This window comes from Festucalex cinctus, chromosome 1 (assembly GCF_051991245.1).
Source record: "Festucalex cinctus isolate MCC-2025b chromosome 1, RoL_Fcin_1.0, whole genome shotgun sequence".
Classification (NCBI taxonomy): domain Eukaryota; kingdom Metazoa; phylum Chordata; class Actinopteri; order Syngnathiformes; family Syngnathidae; genus Festucalex; species Festucalex cinctus.
This window is the reverse complement of record NC_135411.1, coordinates 42,935,595-42,946,030: the sequence shown is the minus strand read 5'-3', so window position 1 is coordinate 42,946,030 and position 10,436 is coordinate 42,935,595. Positions and strand designations below refer to the sequence as shown.

At 40.3% G+C, this 10,436-nt stretch overlaps 1 protein-coding gene across 1 annotated transcript; it reads right to left on the bottom strand.

The window, feature by feature from the left end:
* Window positions 1-1,408: 1,408 nt before the first annotated feature.
* On the bottom strand, window positions 1,409-4,869 carry LOC144029907 (C-C chemokine receptor type 5-like). The gene is made up of 2 exons (XM_077535765.1): window positions 4,269-4,869; window positions 1,409-2,975 (listed from the first exon to the last, which is right to left on the bottom strand). Exons 1-2 carry the CDS (start codon window positions 4,291-4,293, stop codon window positions 1,882-1,884), a joined length of 1,119 nt encoding a protein of 372 aa, XP_077391891.1. The 5' UTR covers window positions 4,294-4,869; the 3' UTR covers window positions 1,409-1,881.
* Window positions 4,870-10,436: the final 5,567 nt, after the last annotated feature.

The window sequence follows — 10,436 nt, the reverse complement described above, 5'->3', positions numbered from 1 at the left end:
GCATACTGTCACGTACCTTGTGTTAGGTGAAGTTATGTCGAATATTCATGAATGAAGAAAGCTATCTAGTTTCATACTGGAGATACGATCTGTGGTCGCCATTGTAGAGTGACGTCACTTGTAGTCCGTCGGACGGGGAAGTCGGGGTCCTTCCCCCCAACTTCGCAAGTGGAATTTCCAAGTTCAAGGGGGAGTTCCCGTGCGTCGGCGCTGGCTTCCTGGTTGCGTCACAGTTGCGTGTCCTGCCCCAAACACAGTATCGCTCTGGGATTGCTTCGGATCGGTGTAAATCAACGGGCTCGGTACAAGATGTATTCTCCGGAGTTTGTCAACTCACAAATACCGCGAGAATTTATCTTGCGACAAGTTCTGGTCCAGTTTTGGTCGAGAGGAAAGTAGGCCGGCAAGTTGGCTGGGATCACAGAAATAAAGCGTTTTCTTCTAAAAACAATTTGTGTTCAAAAGGGTCATACATTTGCATCACCAAACTTCGCCCTAGAAAAAAAATCAGACTCCATTACCGCCGGGCACTATTTTTCTGTTCGTTCGTATAACTGCGCGGTGCCCTGCATACAGCTGGTAGAGGCGCACTAATCTACAAGTTGTCTTTTCAAAGCTATAATTAGGGCGGAAGGCGCCCCTATGCAGCGCGTCTATCAGCTGTATGCAGCACGCCGCGCAGTAATACGAACGAAAAGAAAAGTAGTGCCTGGTGGTAATGGCGCCTGACTTTTTTCAGAAAGGAGTATTGTGATGCAAATGTATCACTCTTTTGAACTCAAATTGTTTTTAGAAGAAAAACGCTTTATTTCCATGATCCCAGCCAACTTGCCGGCCTACTTTCCTCTTGACCAAAACTGGACCAGAACTTGTGTCACGGAATGCTGTCAGGGGTAAGTCAGTGCTGATCGCACACCACTGGAGGTGAGGATGAAATACAGATTCACTCATTTCCAATGGCTGGCTGTTGACATGCAAGGCAATGCCAGGTCCTCAGGGAGCAAATTAGGGTTCAGTAGTCTATCTGGATCAGGGACAATTCAACATTTAGGCAAAATTCAATGCTGTTTTGGTCCAGAAGGAGCAAAATTGAGACAAAACCTGCAATGTTGGTGAACCCTGATGTGGAGGAAATAACAGTTAACTTAACCTTGCTGTATGTGGATGGGTGATCTGAGTGAATGCATATGGAGAAATGGGGAAATGTCAACTTTTAACTCACTTCGGCCCTTGTAGATTATTGACATGGGTTGAGAGGGTACTCCTTGGACTGGTAGCCAGCCAATAACAGGGCACAGACAGTACATTCACACCTAAGAACAATTTAGAGTTTTCAACAAACCCATAGGCCTGTGCATGTTTTTGGATTGTGAACTCAGAGAAGAACCACACAAAGATGGGAGGAAACAGAAAGCAATTCAATGGTGATATTTTTGGGGTGCATGCATCACAACAGAGAAATTGAATGTTCTGATAACGTGATGGACATATGCAATGTGTACTACTACTACCTCAGTATGCATTTACATTTCATCGGAGGCCAGGAGAGAGTCTCCAAAACTATATACAAGACATAAAAAATAAAAATCCAGCAAGTAATTTTCCTCCAATAATGTGCGTGTATACATGCATAAATGTGATTGTTCAGCCAGGTAATATTCAAGTCAACATCCTTTCAAATGAGACCAACATAAAACAATTAAACGATTAATAATGTTAAAAAAAAAAGAAAAAAAAAGCATAGACAAACCATTAAAAAAAATAAATGGAAGTACTACTTAAGAAACTACAACGGCAATTTTCACTACGTTTTTCTTGACTGTTCATTATCGTTGTTTTCCATCAAATGTATATTTACATCACGTACTTGTGTGGCTCAGTCTAGTACTCATAATCAGAATGTGGCGTCTTCTGTGACGTGCTCCGTGTGCTCTGGCTGCTGAGACTTAAGTGTCTCCTCAGACATGGGATTTTCTTTGCTAGCAGCCTTTTAAAGTGGCTCTGGAACTTTTTACCCACAAATGTGTAAAAGACTGGACTAATACAGCAGTAAAGGTAGGCTACATTGCGGGTCACAAACAATGCGTAGTCCAGCCTGTCTGAGTCAGCGCACTCCACATCCGGACTGGAGCTCTGTATGGCTCGAAGGAGGATGACGACGTTGTAGGGGGTCCAACAGAGGAAGAAGGTGAAGACGATGATAAATATGAGCTTGATGGCACGACATTTCTCCTTCATTCGGGTGGATAGGATGCGGACGGTGATGCTGACGTAGCAGTAGACGACCATGAGAAGAGGGAGGAGGAAGAATACCAGAAACTGTTGATAATAAGTGACCAGACGCCAGAATGCCATGGTGCTTTCAGGGTATCCTGACTCCTCACACACCAGCCCATTGAAAGGACTTTTCCACACGTTCTGAAAAACCAGCTCTTTCACGCTGGCTATAATACTGATGCACCAAACCACCGCAGAGGAAATGAAAGCATAGCTTCTCTTTCTGCTCTTAGCAGCAGCCACAGCATGGACCACTGCAAGGTATCGGTCGAAGGTCATGAGCGTGAGGAAAAGAATGGAGCTGTAGAAGCCAATGAAGTAGGCGCTGCTGACCAACTTACACAAAACATTACCAAAAATCCACTCAGACAAATGATATGTCGCCCAAAATGGGAGACTGGTGGCAAACAGGATGTTGGAGAGGACCAGATTGAGCAGGAAAATGTTGGTCACCGTGTTGAGCTTCTCATACTTGTAGATGATGTATAGGACGAGGCCATTACCAATGTAACTCAGGAGGAAATTGACATAGCAGAAGGCTGGGTTGAATTGCGAGCCAAAATTATTGACATTTGATTTCATGCAGAGTTTGACAGTTTCACTGACCACATAGCTTGGGTCATACGTCTCATTCGTGTTGAGAAGTTCCAAGAGGAGGGCATATTGATCTTCGAACGTGTCCATCGTTGGCGGTTGTTCTGAGGCACAGAGATATTTGCAATATGCATTAGTTTAACAATTTGCTAATTGGACTTAATCAAATGTGTCTTAATTGTTAAAACTGAATGCCAAGCCATATAATGCAGAAAATGGTTAGACCACAGGTACGAACAATTTCAAATTACTAAAGCAATTTGTAACTGAAACCAGGGATAAAAACTTATATTAGGACAAATTCTCAATATTTCAATATTGGTCTTGCTTTCTAAACAATCCAGCATGTTGTGAGGAGAGTGTGTTATGACTTAATACTATTATTACTCACTCAAAAGTGAGAACAGAAACTGCTGACTTTTGCAGAAAATCATTCCGACTCCACCATCTGGTGTGGTGTGCAATACTATTGTTCCCCAAAATGACTCATTCTCGGGAGTTTTAATAAAAGTAGTAAAAAGCAATGTTACAGATCAAAATCCCAGGAGGCGTTATTGAATTTATTTACAGCAAACCTGGCCTATATTGTCATTCCCAGTAGCACAAGAACCAACCTGAAATGTAAGATTTGTGAAAACCAGATGATAGGGTATCTGACAATCTATTTGCACATAAACAAAATGACAATCATTTGTTTTTAATATAATTGCTTTATTATATTGAAGGAATTGAAGAATCCTAAAAAAAATAAGACAACTTTGTCACTGCCACATTGTTTTATTTTACACTTTTATTGCGTTGGAACACAATGAAGCTGAGCTTTTTTTGTGTGTGATTTCAGTAGTCAATTAAGATTTGATTAATTATATCATAAGCACATTTGCTCATCTCATATCGGAATAAAAATTTGGATGGTATTTCCAACACAGACAACAGCATACTGAATTGGTGAAAATTCAATCATAAAAAGTACCGATAAGTAAAAAGTAGTCAGTAGTCACATTTCCTATGGAACTGATCCATAAATGAAACAGTTGCAAGATTGATCGTTTTACAGTATTACGAGGAAATACCATGCAGTCAATAAGAAACATTATTTGAAGACGGTGCTGATTTGCCATTTGCCTCAAACGGTGTTGCTCAATATCAGTATATGTCCTTCTCATATCCTCTAAAGATACATGCACACAATATCAAGGAATTGATAGCCTATATTTATGCAGACACACACAAATTGACATAATTTAAAACAGTATTATTTGCCTTTAAGTTATAAGTAGATTACTAGCATTTGATTCAAGATTATGATTGCATATGGCATAAAGACGGCAATTTACATTTGAATAAGAACCTGGTTTGACTATTTCTGCAAATTCACACTTTTTCATTTTACTTACCAAAGCTGCTTTCCATGGAAGGCATACAGGACAGCGACCACAAAGAAGCACTTTGAATCTGTGGCTGCAAATCAAGACTGTGAAGGTAGGGAGGTCGGCACCCACAGGGGACGTGCAAACAGATGTAATGTGCACATACACTTGGTGTCGGGTGTGTGCATGTGCAACGTCACGAAAAAATGTTGACCAGTCAGCATTTATTTGAGAAAAAAAAATGGAAATTTGAAGACAACAGAGCAACATTTAAATGATTTGGGATATTGTATGACTCAGACATACACCTCTTACATTGGTGTGCAGCAATCAAATCGTGTCAATAACATAAATGCAGGTCCTGAGCTCACTTGACTACTGCTATTTGTATTTCAGGTTGGATATCATCAGTTTCAGTCATAGGAAACATTGAAGAAAAGTGCAACAGTTACAGGAAATCTGTCTTCTCACTTGATAAAGTATACATGTGAAATCTCTCATACCACCTTTCACACATGCACACCAAAAACCAGACTATACATAGTCTGGTCATAAAATGTACTATAGTACATTTTACAAACACAATCTTATCCAAAGTTTAGACCGAACTCTCACAGTTGTGTAACAAGAGTAACTAGAGCTGCGAGCAGCTATAAAGGGCCCTCGCAGCCCGGGCCACGTTGGGGTACTTGCACGTTGGGGTACTTGCACGTTGGGGTACTGGCACGTTGGGGTACTGGCAAGTTTAGGTACGGCACATTGGAAGCAGAATTTCTTTGAAAATGGCATGATAAACCTTGACATGTGGATTTTTTTTTTTTTTGTAAAAATACCGTTAAGTTGGTGTATTTTTTTTTATGCCTCTAGGGCTAGGTGGCGCTGTATATATAATGGAATGTTGTCATAGGGATACCTTCAAGCCTTGACTCTAAACATACATGTCAAGTGTGGGATTTTTTTGGAGCATGTACCGTGGAGTTATTAAGCATATCCTTCATTCACGATATTGCTTTTAATGTCCATAGAGGCTATCAAAAATAAATAAAAAAGTACATGTTTGGATAAGTCTAATGCCAGTGAACATTTTGAGTGGTGGAAAGTAAAAGAATATTCATAAATGACTTAGTTATCACACTTAGAATGAGTTTACATTTTTTGTACAAAATACCGTATGTGGGGTATTTTTTTGTTTTGCCTCAAGGGCGAGGTGGCGCTGCATATATAACTGAATGTTGTCATAGAGATACCTTCAGGCCTTGACGATAAACATACATGTCAAGTTTGGGATTTTTTGGAGCATGTATCGGGGAGTTATTAAGCATATCCTTTTTCAGTGCGAAACACAAATTTTGATGCCCCGCCCTCATCATATAGTATTTTGAAAAGTCAAAAATTTTCCCCCTGTCGTTGGCTCAGGTCTTGACATGGTCCAGGCCAAGTCTTAACTCAGTCGGATGAAACGTGTAGGAGAAGTGGGCAAAAGTCTGCCCCCTGTGAATGTGCAAAAATCGTCAAAAATGGGACATTCAAAAATTCGTAGCTCACTTCCTGTTCATTTTAGCATATGGGTCCAAGAGACTTTTTTGTAGGTCTTTGGCTCCCTCATACACGTAAACATTTTCGTAGATCTTGCTTAAACGTAGAATCGGGGCTGCTTCGTTAAAAATTTCTAGGGGGCGCTATTGAGTCATTTTTGTAAAAATAGTACAATCAACAATAAAATATTGTTCATTTTACCAGGCCAGATGTGTGTGCCAAATTTCATGAGTTTCTGCGCATGTTTAGACCCTCAAAACTGGCGTTGTTTTCTTGGCGAACAGTGCTTAGCCACGCCCACAGCGATTCGCGAAAACTCACAAACTTCGTGTTGTGACATCATGAAGGCCGAAACCCTCATCTGAGCAAATATGAGGTTGGTCCAGTTAACGTGTTTGGAGAAAAATGTACAAGAAAATTCGTAAGAAAAAAAATTGCCACTAGGTGGCGCTATCAGTAAGATGAAATATAAGTTCGTAGATGTCTTAAGGGCTGGACTCTCATCAAATGTGTGAAATTTTGAGAAGATAGGATCATCTCGGTCAAGTTCATGCAGTTTTATTGTCACGAAAAATTTTCGGACTTTGCGTCACCGTAGCGGCCACGCCCTTTGGCGAAAAGTTACAATATTCGGTGTGGGGCATGATCAACATCTTAAGGCTATTCTGACCAATTTTCAACTGGATCCCTTCAACGAGCTCGGCACAGTAGCTAAAAACGTAAAGTATGACATTTATTGTTACCACTAGGTGGCGCTATATGTATAACTGAATTTTATCATATAGATGCTTTCAGGCCGTGACTATTACGTTGCCTGAGAAGTTTGAGATTTTTTGGAGCTTGAACATGGGAGTTATCACACTTAGAATGAGTTGACATTTTTTGTACAAAATACCGTATGTGGGGTATTTTTTTTTCACGCCTGAAGGGCTAGGTGGCGCTGCATATATAACTGAATTTTGTCATAGAGATACCTTCAGGCTTTGACTATAAACATACATGTCAAGTTTGGGATTTTTTGGAGCATGTACCGGGGAGTTATTAAGCATATCCTTTTTCAGTGCGAAACACAAAATTTGATGCCCCGCCCTCATCATATAGTATTTCCAAAAGTCAAGATTTTTCTGCCTGTAGTTGGCTCAGGTCTTGACATGGTCCAGGTCAAGTCTAAAGTCAGTCGGATGAAATGTGTAGGAGAAGTGGGCAAAAGTATGCCCCCTGAAAATGTGCAAAAATCGTCAAAAATGGGACATTCAAAAATTCATAGCTCACTTCCTGTTCATTTTAGCACATGGGTCCAAGAGACTTTTTTGTAGGTCTTGGACTCCCTCATACACCTAAAAATTTTCGTAGATCTTGCTTAAACGTACAATCGGGGCTGCTTCGTTAAAAATTTCTAGGGGGCGCTATTGAGTCATTTTTGTAAAAATAGGACAATACATGATAAAATATTGCTCATTTTGCCAGGCCAGATGTGTGTGCCAAGTTTCATGAGTTTCTGCGCATGTTTAGACCATCAAAACTAGCGTTGTTTTCTTGGCGAACAGTGCTTAGCCACGCCCACAGCGATTCGCGAAAACTCACAAACTTCGTGTTGTGACATCATGAAGGCCGAAACCCCCATCTGAGCAAATATGAGGTTGGTCCAGTTAACGTGTTTGGAGAAAAATGTACAAGAAAATTCGTAAGAAAAAAAATTGCCACTAGGTGGCGCTATCAGTTAGATGAAATATAAGTTCGTAGATGTCTTTAGGGCTGGACTCTCATCAAATGTGTGAAATTTTGAGAAGATAGGATCATCTCGGTCAAGTTCATGCAGCTTTTATTGTCACGAAAAATCTTCAGACTTTGCGTCACCGTAGCGGCCACGCCCTTTGGCGAAAAGTTACAATATTCGGTGTGGGGCATCATCAACATCTTAAGGCTTTTCTGACCATTTTTCAACTGGATCCCTTCAACGAGCTCAGCACAGTAGCTAAAAACGTAAAGTATGACATTTATTGTAACCACTAGGTGGCGCTATATGTATAACTGAATTTTTTCATATAGGTGTTTTCAGGCCGTGACTATTACGTTGCCTGAGAAGTTTGAGATTTTTTGGAGCTTGTACATGGGAGTTATTCAGCATTTGCTCTTTCTGGACAAATGAAATTTTAAAGGCAATATTTGATGCCCCGCCCCCGTCATATAGTATTTCGAAAACGCAAGATTTTTTGCCTAGTTTTTCTCTTAAGTCTTGAGATGATAAATGCCAAGTTTGAAGTCAATTGGATGAAAAATGTTTGCAAAGGGGGAAAAAGCATGACCACAGTGAATGTGCCAAAATAGGCCAAAATTGGACATTAAAAAATTCATAGCTCACTTCCTGTACATTTTAGCTACATGGTCCCAATAGACTTTTTTGTGCGTCTCGGGGTGCTACACGTGCCTGCCAATTTTTGTTGCTCTCGCTCAAACATGCCGGGCTTGGTTTTCATTTTTCTACGCTAGGGGGCGCTATCGAGTCGCATTGTTATGACGACTTAATAATATCAAATTTTTCGCCGGGCCTGAGGAGTGTGCAAAGTTCGGTGAGTTTTCGTGAATGTTTAGGTACCCAAAATCGCGATCGTTTGCGGAGAATAAAGAAGAAGAAGAATAATAATAACTAGAGCTGCGAGCAGCTATAAAGGGCCCTCGCAGCCCGGGCCACGTTGGGGTCCTTGCACGTTGGGGTACTTGCACGTTGGGGTACTGGCACGTTGGGGTACTGGCATATTGGAAGCAAAATTTCTTTGAAAATGGCATAATAAACGTTTACATGTAGAATTTTTTTTTGCCAGTGTGTGTGTCAAGCTCAACGGGTTTTGGTGATTGTTAAGACCTGCAAAAATCAGCGTCCTTTTTTATTTTTAGGCAATGAGTTGCCCTGATTGGTATTTTTTTGTAAAAGTGTATATACACATCATCGCTCGTTGTACTCATTGCACAATGTTACTTTTATTGTCCAAAGGGGCAATCAAAAATGAATAAAACAAAATGGAAACGTACATACGTTTGGATCGGTGTGAAGCCAGTGAACAATTTGAGTGGTGGAAACTAAAAGAATATTCATAAATGACTTAGTTATCACACTTAGAATGAGTGTACATTTTTTGTACAAAATACCGTTTGTGGGGTATTTTTTTTTATTTTTATATAAGCCTCAAGGGCTAGGTGGCGCTGTATTTATAACTGAATGTTGTCATAGAGATACCTTCAGGCCTTGATTATAAGCATACATGTCAAGTGTGGGATTTTTTTTTGTAGCATGTACCGTGGAGTTATTAAGCATATCCTTCATTCACGATATTGCTTTTAATGTCCATAGAGGCTATCAAAAATAAATAAAAATATATATATGTTTGGATAAGTCTGATGCCAGTGAACATTTTGAGTGGTGGAAACTAAAAAAATATTCATAAATGACTTAGTTATCACACTTAGAATGAGTGTACATTTTTTGTACAAAATACCGTATGTGGGGTATTTTTTTTTCATGCCTCAAGGGCTAGGTGGCGCTGCATATATAACTGAATGTTGTCATAGAGATACCTTCAGGCCTTGACGATAAACATACATGTCAAGTTTGGGATTTTTTGGAGCATGTACCGGGGAGTTATTAAGCATATCCTTTTTCAGTGCGAAACACAAATTTTGATGCCCCGCCCTCACCATATAGTATTTCCGAAAGTCAAGATTTTTCCGTCTGTTGTTGGCTCAGGTCTTGGCATGGTCCAGGTCAAGTCATAAGTCAGTCGGATAAAACGTGTAGGAGAAGTGGGCAAAAGTATGCCCCCTGAAAATGTGCAAAAATCGTCAAAAATGGGACATTCAAAAATTCGTAGCTCACTTCCTGTTCATTTTAGCATATGGGTACAAGAGACTTTTTTGTAGGTCTTGGGCTCCCTCATACACCTAAAAATATTCGTCGTTCTTGCTTAAACGTACAACCGGGGCTGCTTCGTTAAAAATTTCGAGGGGGCGCTATTGAGTCATTTTTTTAAAAATAGCACAATCAACAATAAAATATTGTTCATTTTACCAGGCCAGATGTGTGTGCCAAGTTTCATGAGTTTCTGCGCATGTTTAGACCCTCAAAACTGGCGTTGTTTTCTTGGCGAACAGTGCTTAGCCACGCCCACAGCGATTCGCGAAAACTCACAAACTTCGTGTTGTGACATCATGAAGGCCGAAACCCTCATCTGAGCAAATATGAGGTTGGTCCAGGTAACGTGTTTGGAGAAAAAATGTACAAGAAAATTCGTAAGAAAAAAAATTGCCACTAGGTGGCGCTATCAGTAAGATGAAATATAAGTTCGTAGATGTCTTTAGGGCTGGACTCTCATCAAATGTGTGAAATTTTGAGAAGATAGGATCATCTCGGTCAAGTTCATGCAGCTTTTATTGTCACGAAAAATCTTCAGACTTTGCGGCACCGTAGCGGCCACGCCCTTTGGCGAAAAGTTACAATATTCGGTGTGGGGCATGATCAACATCTTAAGGCTTTTCTGACCAACTTTCAACTGGATCCCTTCAACGGGCTCAGCGCAGTAGCTAAAAACGTAAAGTATGACATTTATTGTCACCACTAGGTGGCGCTATATGTATAACTGAATTTTATCATATAGATGTTTTCAG